Genomic DNA, 15937 nt, shown 5'->3' with positions numbered 1-15937 from the left:
CTTTAATTCTGCATTTAGGACTCCAAAATTCATGATATTAAATGAATTTTAGGATATACAGCAATGACTCAAAAGCATTTCTTTCTTCTTTTAATGAGATCTGACTTTCCTTAGCATCTTCAAAACTCTTCAGAGAGCTATCAGGAAAAAAAAAAAAGTAGAGTCTGTCTTGCATTCTAAATTACACAGATATTAATTCTGGAACAAAATTAGTGAGAAATGGGACTAGGATTGATATATTTTAGATACATTTACTTTTCAGATTTTTGCTTCCAAATAGCAGTCTTCTATATTAAAAAAAAAAAAAAAAGAAAAAAAGAAGGGAAGAAAGAAGAATCAAGGATTTACGGAAAGTGACAACTGAAAGCAAAATACTTTTAAGAGGAAACCCCCCAGAATTCTGAAAGTGACTGTATCAGTTTCTGTGATTAATTTATTTCAGGCTGTTTAAATTATAAGTTGTAAACTTGCAAAATTTTGAATGTCTACGGCACAAAGAAAATACTCATTCCAGTCATTAGTACTGCCCTCCAAGCCAGGTTACTCACAATCCAAAGAAAAACCTTACCCAGGATTTTAGCAGAACTGGACAAAGAGTACATTGGTAACCACCAAAAAAAATTAATTCACTTTCAATATCAATGTGTTCTCAGAATCTCAGATTTTATTAAAAAGTAGATATTATTTACTACCAGCTAACATTAAAACATTACCAAAAGATTACATATGTAACATTAAGAGAAACTAAGCACCACAATACCAAAGAGTATTTAAACCTCTACATCTAATAAATGAATGCATGCTGAAATAAGTCTTTTAAATATTTCTAAAATTGAGGGATGGCATTTAGGAAGGAGATAAAATGTTAATGTATTTAACAATACAACTTATATTTAACAATATAGATCTATTGTCAGTATTACCTTAAAACTGTTCCATCTTCCGCAAGTTTCAGGAAGTTTCCTTCTTCAATGTCCAACACCAAGCCTTTGCAACTAAGAATAAATTAATTTTAAGGAAGAAACAAAAAAGTAATGCTTTCAGAGGACTGTCTTCTTATTGCTCAGTGATATGCAGTTAGAGAAACTCTGGTGCTTTTGTAGCTATGATGCTACAGAAAACCAAACAAGTCACAACCCTTCAAATACTTCCATTCTTGAATAATCCTCTTTATACAAAATGCATATTGTTATAATTAGGACTGGATTTTCCTTACATAGCAAAATCCTACAGAATAAATCCGGTTCCATGTCCAGTAAATTTAGGGACTGTTATATAGATTAGTTGGAGGTTTAAGGTCCAAATATATAAAACTATATTTGAAATGTGATATTTAAGTCACTTCTATTAAAGAAATTTTTTGTGGTAACTCCTCTAATTATTACTTGACTGATTACACCAGTTATTACAGAAAAGAGGGGTAGAACCTCACTCTAAATGAGGCAACTCAATAAGCTAAGAATACATGAAGCAGAAGCATTGCCATGTTAGCCAGCACAAATAAGGGGAAGAGTTGACATTGTTGGAGACATTGTCAAGAGTTCTAATTCCCCCTAATAAATATTTATCTTCAAGATTTGCTTAGATTCTTTGAAAAATTAATTCAGAGTTCAGTGGTTAGAATACAAATGAATAAACGAGACTGAGGAAGCAACGACACCTTCATCTTCTATGAGGCACCCACGGGAAAGAATATACGTGCAGATGCCAACATTTCCTGAATGACTCCTGGGCAAGAAGCAATGACACACTTGTTACCAGCACTGTGGACTTGCAGGTCCATGTTAATGAACCTCCTGCTTCAATAAGAGACCAAAACCAAGATATCTAGAGTTGAAAAAAAGGTTTTCTGGCATCATAGCCTCAAAATATGATAAATAGATCCATTGCTTGTCTCATGGAAGTTGAAATCAATCTAATTGGAAACTGTCCGGTCAAATATTGAATTGTAAAAAAACATTACACAAGAATACAAACGTTACTGAAAAAAAATCTGCATGTATCTATATCTAATGATTATTTGGCCTTCAAGTCTCCACCCCCATGGCCTAGATAACAACCTTATAGAGTTAAAGTTCAAGATTCAAGTTAAGTTCTTGCTCAGACACCACTGAGTTCAGAGCAGGAACTTGGGTTTCGGTCTTTTTCATCACAGCTTTGTGCCTGATGTGCCACCCAAGGGCTACCTCCTGGCATGTCAGCTTTCCATGGCTCCTCAGAAGGCTGATGGGAGTAATCAGCCCTAAACAAACAAAACAGCTTCTGTTAAGATAAAAATTATTAAAATCTGATGGGTACTGTTGAACAGAATATCAAAGACAAAGATGATACATAAAAGAAGAGAGTGAGACTAACAGGCTTGTGTCCAGACAGCTGGAAGCACAGACAAAGCAAGTTCGGGTGTTCAGTTCTCTCTTTGAAATACCATGTTAGATGTATTTCATGACAAATACTTCTTAGAACAAGTATTTGAAACTGTAATTTTGGATTTACCCATTGGACTTGACAATCATAACATCAACTGCCTAATAAATGAAGCTGTTTTCTGAGATTTGTAAAAAAGTTACAGTATAAAGGAATGACATTATTTTCAATGTACTCACCAGAAGTCTAAGCTGTCTGGAGCTAGAGTCAGCAAGTCTTCGTCATATCCCTTCTCTGTTACCAGATACTGGGCAAAACTATCATAGATTAGCTGCAAATGAAAAAACATTGCATTCATTATATCCATTAATTGATCTCAAAGACACTGCTTCCTTGAAAAGGGGCAAGATGCAAGTGTTAATGTCTCCAAAGCGAAATTGAACCATGGAGCTAGGGGCGCTGTCCCACTGCCTCCACTGGGAAATAGTGCCTGAGGTTATTTCTCTCATGGCTGGAACACATACAAGAGTTCTGCTGCAATATGCTCACCCCAACCCAGATTACAATATTCTATTTTACAGTCCCTGTGCGTCAAAACTGTTGGGAAATCAAGATGGTAAGTACCTAAAGGCTGGTCACTATTTCCCCCTCCCCAATCATCCTTTTTGCTTTTTTTTTTTTTTTTTCCAGTTTTAAATGTTGTGGTTACTGAGATTCAACAAGCAACTTCTAAACCAGTAAACATTTATCCTTAGGGGTATTTTAAAAGTATTTGAAGGAATTTATTCTGAAGAAAATAAGCAATTACTGAATAAACTGTTATTTCTAAATTCAAATGGCCTAGCATGACACTCAGCAATTTATTTACGTACTGTGCTGGTAAAGTTTTACAAGAAGCTCTAGAGATGCTGCCATGTCCTTAAAGACTATCCAAAAATAGTAACTGCTCCTTTTTTTTCACGTGGTTCTTTCATTAAAGTTGTTCCCTGGCCTTTTTTCTTTAATTACAACAGATGCTGTTGGAATTAGAATGAATAACGTCTGAGAAAAACAAATTATGAAAGCCAACGTTGAAATACTAAGAACTAACTACATCTTCAGCTGGGCCTGTCAACCTTTTAAAGTATTTCTTATTCCCAAGAGATAAGGAGGCACGCAACGGGCACGTGTCAGTCTGTTTGCTGTAAGAAGATGAAGAGTGCACCAAGTTTAGTAAAAGTTTTGGGATATTTTTCTCCACTTTGTTCACTGGTTGGTTAGCATTTTAAAAGAACTCCTATAGTTACCAATTGTCTAATGTTTGCCTTCATCAAAAAGAATTTGTATCAGTAAGAATGGGTTTGCATATGGCAACAATATGGCCGGTAAGCCTAGTGTTACACAGTTTCCACCTAGAAATTTAAGAGCTCATACATTTTATTGTTACTGTTGAACCCTCCTTGGTAAGCAAGATGCCACTCCACTTAAGCTCATACAGAGCTAGGGGAAGCAATGCACCTTTTCAGCACAGGATGCTATTAATAAATGAGACAGCTCATAAACATTTGTTTCCATACCAAATTCTGAAATTATCTTGCAATTAACGTGGGAGTCCTGTGCAGTACAAAATGTACAGTAAGTGAATGGATGCAACGAAAGGGGGACAGTGAGACACCATGATCATCCGCGACACAAGATAGCTCCAGAAAAGAGTCCTGGCATCAACAGAGAAGGACGAGTCAATGTAAGATTACAAGGGAGTTTAAAACCGAAAGTGACAAGGGCGGGAACGCACAGCACGGGTAGCAGTTCCTCTTGAAAGAGACCACAGGGCTAAGTCAGAGGGGCCGCGTGCCTCTAGACTCGGCGTTTTATTGTAAGCACCAGAAAGTTCGCAAAGGTCTCCTGTCCAAAGTGCTGCGGGCTCCTCACTCTGCAGCATCTCTGCATTTAGCGGGCGGGCTCTACCTTTTCCTCAGCACCGCTACGGCCAGAAAAGAAGAACCATTTTCAAGGAAGGAGACATGGCTGTCCCCTCCGCTCGGGTAGAGAGGCCTGCTGAGGAAGCGCCCGGCGAGAGACGCACTCGCAATTCTCTTATCTTCCGTGGATGTCTGAGACAGCCGGCCCCGGGCTAGCTGCCCCCGCCGGAGGGTCCCGGCCCCGTGCCCCGGGACGCGGCGCTTTGCCTTCGGCGGGGCATGCGGCGGGAGCGGGGCGGAGCGGGGCCGCTCCCGCCGCTCCCCTCGGCCGCGCCGCCCGCACTCACCCGTGCGCTCTGCGGGAGGTGGTAGCGGCAGAGCGTGTGGTCCAGGTCGAAGCCCACCACGTCGCACTCAGCCAAGGAAAAGTGCTGCTGCATCGCCGAACCGCCGCCGCCGCAGGCGGGCGGAGGAGGAGGAGGAGAAAGAGGCGGGAGGAGGAAGGAGCGCGGGCGGCGCTTCCTGCGGAGCCGCGCCGGGCAGAGCGGAGCGGGGCCCGCGGGGACTCCCTCGGCCCGCTCCGCCCCGCCCCGGCGGGGCCGCCCGCACCTGCGGTACAGCCCCTGGCGAGCCCGGGATGGAGGGGCGGGCGCAGGGAGGATGGCCGGAGGCGTGTCCAAGCGCTCGAATTCGAAAAACATGCTTCCCGCCGCGGCTTTGTGCGCCTGGGAACCCGCGTGGGGCCGCGGGGATCCCGCTCGCCTGGCAGACCGCGAACGCGAGCTTCGGGGCGTGTGTGCTGGGACCTGGTGCGCAGGGAGCAGGCGGGGAACAGGAGTCAGCCTTGGTTAGTGACAGGACAGCCGGTGCCACACCGCAAGGGCCCTACCGGCGACAATTAGCTTAAGTAAGTAGAAAAACTCTACTTGCTAATTCGTTATGAACCTTCAGCACGTTTGTAATGACACCAAGCCGTGCGATGCAGTCGGCTCGCTGGGGAGAAGGAAAGGGATGTCATCCAGAGGGATCTTGACAGGCTTGAGAGGTGGGACTGTGTGAACATCGTGAAGTTCAGTAAGGACAAGAGCAGGGTCCTGCACCTGGGTCAGGACAATCCCAAGCACAAGTGCAGGCTGAGCAATGAATGGACAGAGAGCAGCCTTGAGTAGAAGGACCTGGGGATATTGGTGGAGGAGAAGCTCAACATGACCCAGCAATGTGCACTGTGTCCTAGGATGCATCAAAAGAAATGTGGGGAGCAGGGCAAGGGAAGGGATTCTGCCCACCTACTCCACTCCTGTTATGTCCAGCTCTGGGGCCCCCAGCATAAGAAAGTGAGTCCTGAGGAGGGTCATGATGATAACCAGAGGACCGGAGCACCTTTCTTATGAAGACAGGCTGAGAGAGCTGGGGTTGTTCAAACTAGAGAAGAGAAGGCTTCAGAGAGACCTGACAGCAGCCTTCCAGTTCCTACAGGAACTTACATGAAAGCTGGAAAGGGATTTTCTACGAAGGCGTGTAGTGATAGGACAAGGGCTTTAAACTGAGGGTAGGTTTGGATTAGATGTAGGGAAGAAATTCTTTCCTATAAGGATGATCAGGTGTTGGAACAGGTTGCCCAAAGTAGTTGTAGATGCCTCATCCCGTGAATAGTTGAAGGTTAGGTTGGATGGGGCCCCAAGCAGCCTGGTCTAGTGGAAAGTGTTCCTGTTCATGGCAGGAGAGTTGAACCAGATGATCTTAGAGGTCACTTCCAAGGCAAACAATTTTATGATTCTATGTATCAAAGTCCCTGCAGGATATACTGTAAACCACACTGTGCTGTGCATTTGGCTGTGGAAAAACTGAAATTTCATAGGTAATTCCATAGCTACCTTTTAAGTTATTGACAGTCTTGGTAATAAAAAAAAAAAAAAAAAAAAAAAAAAAAAGAACAGTACAGTCTATGTCCAGGACACATAAAAAAATGAGTTTTTGATAGGTATCTGCTGAATAAATAATGCTGTAGTGCAATTAGAAAGAAAGTGCTGTCTGAAAGAAAATACTGTATTTGGAGAAAAGCAAGCAGATGAGAGTTGCACTGCAGTAGTCTTATTCTCAGTGGTTGAAGTTTAATATAGCTGGACTCAGGATGCTAAAAAACTGGGCTTGACAGCCTTGTTTGAAGGACCTCCTTATTCTTCTTTTCTCTCAATAGACTAATGACACCATCAAAACTTTGTCTTGATTCACAAAACATTAAAAATTCTAGTTGAATATATTGTAAATACATATATTTTCTTTTTGAATTTTTGTATGGCTATAAATCAAATAGTATAAAAGTTAATTTAATTAACAGCAGTTCTTAAAAAACATTTAATACAAGTAATCTTTTCCAGTGTTGTCTACCTTTGCACAGCTGTAAGTGCTGTGCTTTGTAGGTGGATAAGTTGGAGTTCATAACCATACTAGTGTGCACCGAAAGTTTTGATTATGTCAAAATATTATTTAATTTTTTGCAGGATCACTCAATGATACTTTGGTATTACAGAGAAAAACACTTTTGAAAATACATTCAAGTAGTAAATAGATACAATTTTCTTATATATTAGGAGCTACAATGTATGTATATATTAAGATTCACTTTGCTATATTCAGGTAGACACAGATGAAAGAAATTTATTAGCATGACCTCTCATATGCATTTAAAAATTCCACTGAGAACTTCAGTATCAGATTAGGAAATTAACTAGACAGGAAAATATATAGTAACTAGGAATAAAGTTCAAACATGCAAGTAGTAGGGCAGGATGAGCATTTAAAGTGTCAGAGCAAGATAGAAATGGATTATACATAATTTTACCAAAGCCCATTTTACAAGAGCTTCTCTCAAGGGTTCTTAGAATCTTCCACAGACATTAATATACTTTCTAATGCTTCTGTGTGTGTATATATATATATATGTACATATATATAGATACATATGTATATATATATACATGTATATATATACATATATATATGTATACATGTATATATATATATGCATACCATATAATATATACTCACACCATATACATTATATATGTATACACACCATAAATAATGTATAAATAATGATACAGTGTTTTAGACGTAAGTTAAAGAAATAGATAAATACATTAAAAAAAATTAAGATGTGTGAAATCTGAGCATACAAAAAAGGTACATCCAGGGATAGTAACTACCCAGATGATGCAGCAGCTGGGAACTCAGAGTGCAAGACAATTTACCTTCCTAAAGCTGCTCACTTCAGAAAACACAGAGCAAATTCCTGTCCTACTGAAGCTGATGGCCACAATTTTGATTGACTTCAGAAGGTCCAAAACGTCATCCACAGTAGGTGTTTCATGCTGTTCTCGCATAAAGTTTGTCTGCCTTGCAGATTATATCAGTACAGCTATCTTATTCCAGTTACTTTTTTTTTTCCTGAAAAGGATTCAGATAGTTTCCAAAAGAGTGTTTAGGTTATGGCATTTTCTTGCTGTATCAGGGAAACATTTTATACAAAAACTCACCAGAAAAGCAACTTAACACACTGAAGTATTGAAACATCTGAATAGATATTGCAAACTATGTATTCATTGATAGAATATAGGATGGTTTGGGTTAAAAGATCATCTAGTTCAACCCTCTAGTCACTGTATTCACTGTCAACTGAATGTAATCTTGAACATCCAGTTTTTGTGAATGCTGGACAATTATACTGACAGCAATGATAAGCTGTCACAGCTTTTACAACACAATAGTACTAATCATACTTATCTTAAACCACTTTGTGTAGGGAACAATATTTACCCATGGAAGGATTCTGCAAGTTAAATTTCAGATACATGAAGCTGAAGATTAAATCGCAAGTTTGACAACAAGAAATAGAGAAAATACTAATGAAGAGAATGGGTTTTCTGTTCTGAGGAAAGAGAAGATAAATGAGAGAATAACATTCAGTATTTGCAGCACAAGCATGTAATAGTTGTGGCTATCTACTTTCAGCACATATACACCACATTTTATTTCTTTTTCTTTTGTCTTAAAAGTGGTTTTTCTTCCTTTCAGATGAAATTCAGATGAATTTAATAATTCTATATTCTTTAAATATATTGACACCCTATTCTAGGGCCTTTATCAGAAAAGAGCCGCCTTTAATAAAAATCCTCTGCAAAAACTGAAATACCTTAATATGTTTACAGCACTCTTTCAGCCCTGTCCTTCAGGTTTGATGGCACCATGACGCACTCAGAGATGTCCCCATAACTGAAGCTGAACTGTTGGGTTATCAGGTCCTAACTCAATTTTTTTTTAGGTTGCATAGTTAATTTATGCATCACAATAATTTATTTTATGTTGTAGATATGTGGTAATTGGCAAATTGGGAAAAATCACAAATCCTGGTAGGGGAGATTAATAACTGGTCCCTCTGTACAGAGATAGAATTGCTTGTGGTGTGGCACACCTTTAGACCAGAACCCCTCAAGCTGGGGCTGCCAGGCTGCCTGGAGGCACTTTCCCTCTCCAGCCCTCAACCCCTGGTGCACAGACCCCGATGGAGCCAGCAGGAGAGGGCACTGGCTTCTGTACACCCTCAGCACCCTGATGTTTAGCAACCTGCCGGAAACATGTGAACTGGGTGATTTGATGTGTTAAAGCCTTTTAGAAATACAGAAAAGGAGCATTTTGGTTTCCATCGTGCCACATCATGCCTGCTTTCCCTGCAGAACAGGCTCCTATATGATAAGCTATCATGTAGCTTTAAAGAACAAGAGCATACTAACATGCCCTGGAGAGCAAACGGGATGGAACTGAGTGTGGTAATGTACATAAAGGCATGAGAACTGTGTCAAAATCCTAGCTGTCACAGAAGTTGTAGGCCTCTGTGCAGGACAAGCAGTGCAGCTCCTCGCTGTCTTTGTCCTTAAGGGGGCAGCAGCACAATACATTGGAGCATCCCTCTGAGTTAGCTGGGAACCATCTGTGCCTTAGTCTATTTCACTTCCCTTAAACTTCGTGTGTACTGCCCTGAGACTGTGTAGGTTGACTTTGTCCCAACTATGCAGTTGTAGCCGTTTGTCTATTTTGGCAAGGGTTATAAGACTTTCCAGCTTAAAAAAAAAAAAAAAAAAAAAAAAAAAAAAAAAAGGGGAGGGGCCCTCATATTGTTATGGAAAATATAATAGTGATATGTGAAAATAAGGATTTGAACAAATACAGATAGTTTTTATTTTAGACAAGGAACACCTTATGCAGAAGTAAGGTTAGAACATTCTAGGTTTTTCCTTGCTGGTTTTTAAAAAAAATGTATGTAAATACTTCAGGAGTAACATAAGTCAAACCAAAAAGTGTTGGGGTTTGAGTTTTTTAATATATATTTAATTTTAGCACCCTGCTAAAAGATGAGCCTCAGGTTTGTACTTGACTTAGCTTTTAACCCATGTAGCTGTTCAGTGCACAGGTGTAAGAATGCCCCACAGCCCAGCATCCCCACACTGAAGCATCCTATGATGCCTCAGTGGGATTCGCTGTGCATTTAAACAGAATTGCTTGTTTCAGTTCATTGATTTTAAGTTTAGGACTCTAAGAAGGAAACATTTGTTTAGGAACCATCACAGGAATAAACTCAGGATACACAGAAGTAGGGCTATGACTTTTTACGGAGTAATACTTTGGGAGACATAGGTCTATCAACACTATTTTAGGGATAACCTTTGTCTCTTCATGACAATGAAATCTGTCAAGAATATATTTTCTTTGAAAAACAATCTCTAGCACTTACTATTTCCTTAGTAGACTTTTAAAAGTTGAACAAAATACTGTATAATTTTCAAGGCATCCCTCTGTGGCACACAGGATGCCTTGTTACTAGGTAGAGAAGCTTGGTGAATTTACTTAAGTATTGATCAGGATTTAATATTTGATTAAATTCCACTGACTTCACAAGTTTTACTGTTTACTGAGATGTTTAGAAGCCTTTTTATATAGTACAAAATATGGACACATCAACTTTCTAGTGGATTTGCACACATAAAATTTATAGCGTCCTGCTGGGATTAGGTCACCTGATTACATCTGGCACCCCAGTACTATATTCCCTACATTCTATCTAACCAGCATAGAAATGAAAATCAGGATGCTGAAGAGACAAGATTCCCAAAAGTAAACCCAGTAGTTCATCAAAAGGTTGAACAGACAGTAATCCACTAGGTGCTCAGTGCTCTCTCAAAAGCTTTCTTACTGTCTTTATCATCTCTCTCAGATCTTGTAATCTACTTCAGGCTGTTCCCACGCAACATGAAAGAAGGAAATGAAAATCAATTTTTTTGTCAGAATAATTAATAACCAAGACTGATTGCTGGACTCTTAGTGAGTATATATTTTAAAACTCTGCATAGTTGTTTAAAGGTACTTTGAAAGATTTTTCTTTTTGACCTGGATGAATGTTACATTTAGTCAAAAGAAATTGCACTAGAAATATGGACTTTTGGGGAAGATATGCTTCTAGAATACACCTTTTTGTATTTAATAGTGAGATAACAGTTAAGTTTCTATGATCTATGGGACACTGCCTTATTTTTCCTATTTCTTGGGATTTTTTTTTTCTTTTGAGCCTACTCTTATGTTTACAATGTGAAGTGTAAAATCCAGAGGATTACTCAGTTTTCAATCCTCATTTTCCATTCATTCATGGTATATTCATGGACAGATAATATAAATTGCTTATGGCTTCAATTTCTTCATGAGTAAAGCAGGAATATGTCTAATTCAGACATTCTGAAGATTTCTGAGTTGTCCAAGTAGGTTACCAGCTTGTATTTCAAGCCTGACATTTGCTGGTTATTGCATAAAAAAACTCTAATGTATTCCAATACGCAGTCTGCACAAAGGAACAGAGCTATCGAACAGCCAGTGGGAAATGCCACAATTGTAACGCTGCAGACTTGAAGATAACAGAACTAGGAAAGACGTAACAACAGCCATCTTCTGCCCTGGGACAGGATCAATCCAGCTACAAACATCCTTAGAAGTCACCTGTCTACTTCTTTAAAAGTATTCTTTTGAAAGAACCTCTGAGGCTGTTTCTTCCAGTGTTTAATGGTCCTTGCATGCAGAACACAGAGTTTTCTCCCTCCCTTCATTTCAAAACAAAGTCTCTGTTGCTCTAATGCATCTTTTTTTTTCTTGTGTTGTGTCCTGTTCCTAGCAGATGCACCAGACTTCTATCTGTTTGAAGGCTGCTGCTATGTTTTCCCACAGACTCCTTTTGTTTAATTGTTTAAGTTCCTTCCCTAAAGGCTGAAGGGTTTTGAGCCTGCTTGTCTTTGATTCTCAATCTGGATGATGTTCCTTCATCACTTCATTATCAAATTGGTCATTATCAAATTTTCTGGAATACAGGATCAAAAACTGGACATATTGCTCTAGTTATGATCTTACCATGACTGAGTACAGAAAAATTTAACCCACTGTAACATAACACAAAAATCTGTGTTTTCAAACTAACGTACAATTTACATAATTAATTACAATCCTTACCATGTTAGGATTTTCAAGACCAGATTTTATCCTATTGCTATGATGAGTAGAGACATCATTTTTTCCTTTGACTATAAAACCTCTTTTTTAAGGAGTGTTTGATCTTCTGTTCAATACATATTTTCCTCTGTATGTGTTCATTGCTGATTACAATGGCAATGATATTTCTTGGGGCTGCAATAATGAAAAGCTAATATTAATGCTTATGAATCTAAAATACAAGAGCTTATTTTGAATATTAAACACATTTGATGTTTACTGTTCTGCTTCTAGAAGGTGTCTTGTAGTGGTCTGATGGAAGGATAAAAAAACAATGCTGCATTTTGATAAGAAGGAGGTGATGTAATGTATACTAAGCATCAAGAAAAGTCTATCATGCTGATAAAACTGTTTATATATGTGTATCATGTTTCTATATATGTCTGTGAAGCAGGTCAGTGCAGCCTCTTCTGTTTTTAGGAAAACCGCATGCCTGCATTTAGCTACCTTCATGTTATTGACAAGGTTTAAAGCTGTGGAAGCAAGGACAAAGGAATATGAATTTGGGAAAAAAATTGCAAAGAAAGAAGATGAATTATTTTTTATACAGAAACAGAATTCTGTATCTGAATTCCTTATTGAAAGTGAGTATCACCAAAGCTGCTGGCTTCCTCTCCCCTTATATTATGTTTATAAACATAATGTCTTGCATGTTGGGTAATGTACTTTGTACAGCTTCTCATTGTACAGCTGTGAAAGACATGCAGAAAGAAAAGAGGAGGCAGGAAACGATACAGAAATTTTCTACATCTCTAAAGAGAGAAGAATACTGAAACAAAAGAAAAGGAAGAGCAGTAAGAAGATACATATTTGCAAGACAAGTTGCATCAGTTTGTGGAACTTTGGGTTTTGAACACACAGAAACAGGTCAGACTGATGCTGAAACAGAGTAAAGAAGTAACTTCATATACCGCTTTTTTACTTTTACAATAGAATTATTCTAAACGTAAGTCAAAAATTGATTAAAAACAATGATTCATGAATTAAGGGCAAAAAGGTAATCCTACTCTCAGTTAAACCGATGAGTATCTCGTCACTTCTTATCAATAAGATAAACATGATTTTAAGACCTTTTATGCTGGATCAAATATAGAAATTAGTTATCTAAGTATTGACATTTGTTGACTCAGATTGTACCCATGTATCTGAAGATGGAGATAAGATAATGTTTTTTAAATAAGTTGTGCCCTTGGCCATGGCTAAACTATGGCGTTTAAGATTTTATTTTCCAGAGTCTAACACGTATCTGCTACTTCCTAACATAATTTTGAAGTATATCCCAGCTTTATAACTTTCTTTCTGCCTATACTTTAATTTTCATAGGGAAAATATATAAGTGCACGTCCTGAGGTTGCTGTGGGGCACTTTCAATTCCCTTTCCTCTGGATTATAAAGTGTCTTACCTTTTGGGTAATGTTCTTTATACAGCATCTCACTGTGAAAGGCAGATACAGCAGAAAGAGAACAGGAAGTAGAAAACTACTTAGAAAACATAGAGGAGAGAGGGACACTTAGTCAGGAGGGTGGGTGGACCATGCACAGGGTTCATACAGTCATAGAAAATGATTACAGAACCAGTCCTCTTCCTATAGAGAGATTTTAGATATATAAAATCCTAATGTATGTGCAGTTCATGGAGATGAGTTTTATTTAAATATGATCTAGCAGGAAGAATAAAAGTAAGATGGATGAGAGAAGGAGATGCTGATCTCTTGTCCCTGTGATCCAGTAACAGGGTGTGTAGAAACAGTTCAAAGTTGAACTGGGGGAGGTTCCAGCTTGATGTTAGGAAGCATTTCTTTACTGAGAAGGTGGTCAAACACTGGAATGGTCTTCCTAGAGAGGTAACTAGCACCCCAAGCCTGTCAGTGTTTAAGAAGTGTTTAGGCAATGTCCTTTAAAACATGCTTTAACTTTTGGCCAGTCCTGAAGTGGTCAGGCAGATGATCATTGCAAGTCACCTCCAGCTGAACTGTTCTCTTCTGTTCTATTCTGTTCTGCTCTGTTCTATTCTATTCTATTCTATTCTATTCTATTCTATTCTAAAATTAACAGCTAATTTTTTCTACTGGTTTTCCATATAATTTTTCAGTAATCTAAAGTAATTAATAGGACATGTTTCTTTATATGGTATATAAATATATTCTAACAGTAAATTTCATCTCTCTGTGAGGTGCTGCCTTTTTGAGGTACAGGAGAGAGTGCTGGTTTTACTTTTGTTAAAAAACCCCAAGCACTTTCACTCACAGGTGAAACAATGAATACAGTACTTGATACACTGCTGCTTTATATCCATCTCTCTTTGGACTTCTCTTCTTTTGATGCGATTCCAACTTAAGATATAAATAGTAAATCATGTTCACAAGTCATCTATGTTGTAATTGCAGACTTTGATAGAGTTATGTGAGAAACAATCTTGACCCATCATAAAAGCTTCATAAATAAGTACACATTCTAAATTAAAAAACTATTCATAGCAGAGTCAGGTTTGGAATACATTTTCTTAAAAGAATGGCAAAATCATGTTTACTGATAATTCTTTGTCATCCACTTGCCATATTTTTTCCCACACAGAGATAAATTTGATTAGAAGTATTTTTCATGCCTTAGAGAGCTACATAGTGGCTGTTTCATAGAAAGCAAATTAAGTTACAATTTTTAACACTGTAGGCTGTATATCATTTAGAGTAATGTACAATGAAATGAAAAATAATGGTTGAGGTCTGGTCCCGTTGCAGATAATGGCAAAACTCACATTATATTTGAGCAAAGTGGGATCTGTTTGTTTGAACAAATAGAGGAAGTCTCTATTCTGTCAATCCTTGACAGAACCTTATTCCTCTCTGTTAATTTGTTGTCAGATGTAGCATGTTTCAGGCCCAAATTTGGCTAATAAATAAGAAACCCTCATCACCAAAGCACTTGAAAGTATACTTTTAATGTTTTTCTAGAGTAGAGATGGATTACAGGATCAGCCTTTTGGAAATAAATAGCCTGAGTTTTCTCATTACAAATGCAAAAAGATTTCAAGTTGGAAAATGCAGAATCAAATATAACTCTATGTCTTTGTGGATTTATGGTTTTAGATAATAGACAAAACCAGGAAAGTGATTAATCAATACGAGTAAACAATTTTGTCAAGAGTAAAATTACGCACATAATTTATTTTCACTGAAAGAAAAAGACAATGTGCAACTTAGAGAAACAAAATGGAAGTGCTGCTTAAAAGGAATATAAAAAAGCTACAAAGTGGTAGTAATGTGTTCCATTTTAATGTGCAAATGGAAAGAAATATAGCTGAAAAGACAACTGTAATAAAAAAAATCACTGTGCTTTATTTCAGCTTGTTATCTTAAAAAAACTACACAACTTTAAAATGGTTAGTCATTTAAATTATTCCCTAAGAACAGGTTTAAAGCAATATGCTTTTGGTTTTCTGCTAACTTCTTTAAAGATCACATTATTTGAATATTTTACTTCACTGAAAGGTTTGGCTTGCTTTATTGTAATGCATTATGAAGGTTTTCTAAGCAAGATAATAATGTTGAATATTTAAACTAGCATACATTAAATGCAGCAGTATAGCTTCTGTCTTGAAAAGGATTATACTGTATGGAAAGTGATGCTACCGGCATCATAGATTATTTAATTACAATTCTTGTAATATATACCTTAATTTCTCATTTCCTTACATGGAGTTTTTTTCCTTTTACAGAATGCAACACAATTATGAATGAAAATGTTTGTTTCTATTGTGATCTCATTAAGAAAAACCACTGTCTTTTTCAATTTCCAATTTCAAGTGACTCATATTTAATAAAAAACCTGTTTTGATGGATATTGCCTTAGAATATTCTTTTTTCTCCAGCAGAGCTGTTCAAACTACAATTCTTCTCCGCATGACATTTCAAACACCATGTATCATCAGTACTGAAGACTGAGTCTCAATGATGTTCATTCCTTGTCTCTGAAATATGAACCATCATATTTGTGTGTTGAAGGGGGGTTCATTTTTTTTTGAAACTCCTAAGTTTTTATGTATTTATGTGAATAGTTCCATACAGAGCACATACAAATCAATAATTGTA

General features: G+C 37.8%; 1 protein-coding gene and 1 long non-coding RNA gene across 3 annotated transcripts in view; one reads left to right on the top strand and one right to left on the bottom strand.

Moving 5' to 3' along the window:
- Nucleotides 1–5060, bottom strand: part of NT5DC1 (5'-nucleotidase domain containing 1) — a 128062-nt gene extending 123002 nt beyond the window's left edge. The window contains exons 1-3 of the mRNA XM_002191640.6: nt 4613–5060; nt 2604–2695; nt 924–995 (exon numbers count right to left, since the gene is read on the bottom strand). Of these exons, the coding sequence (XP_002191676.5) occupies nt 924–995; nt 2604–2695; nt 4613–4966 (518 nt within the window). The 5' untranslated portion in view covers nt 4967–5060. The remainder of the gene's footprint in view (nt 1–923; nt 996–2603; nt 2696–4612) is intronic.
- LOC115494316 (uncharacterized) lies at nt 5036–15687 on the top strand. 2 transcript variants are annotated; one of them, XR_012055019.1, is made up of 4 exons: nt 5044–5172; nt 10534–10640; nt 12270–12433; nt 12525–15687. It is a non-coding gene; the product is annotated as an uncharacterized lncRNA (long non-coding RNA). The 2 variants fall into 2 exon arrangements; XR_012055018.1 differs by lacking the exon at nt 10534–10640 and having other exon boundaries at nt 5036–5172.
- Nucleotides 15688–15937: the final 250 nt, after the last annotated feature.

Source organism: Taeniopygia guttata, chromosome 3, assembly GCF_048771995.1.
Source record: "Taeniopygia guttata chromosome 3, bTaeGut7.mat, whole genome shotgun sequence".
Lineage (NCBI taxonomy): Eukaryota > Metazoa > Chordata > Aves > Passeriformes > Estrildidae > Taeniopygia > Taeniopygia guttata.
This window is presented reverse-complemented; position numbering and strand designations above follow the sequence as displayed.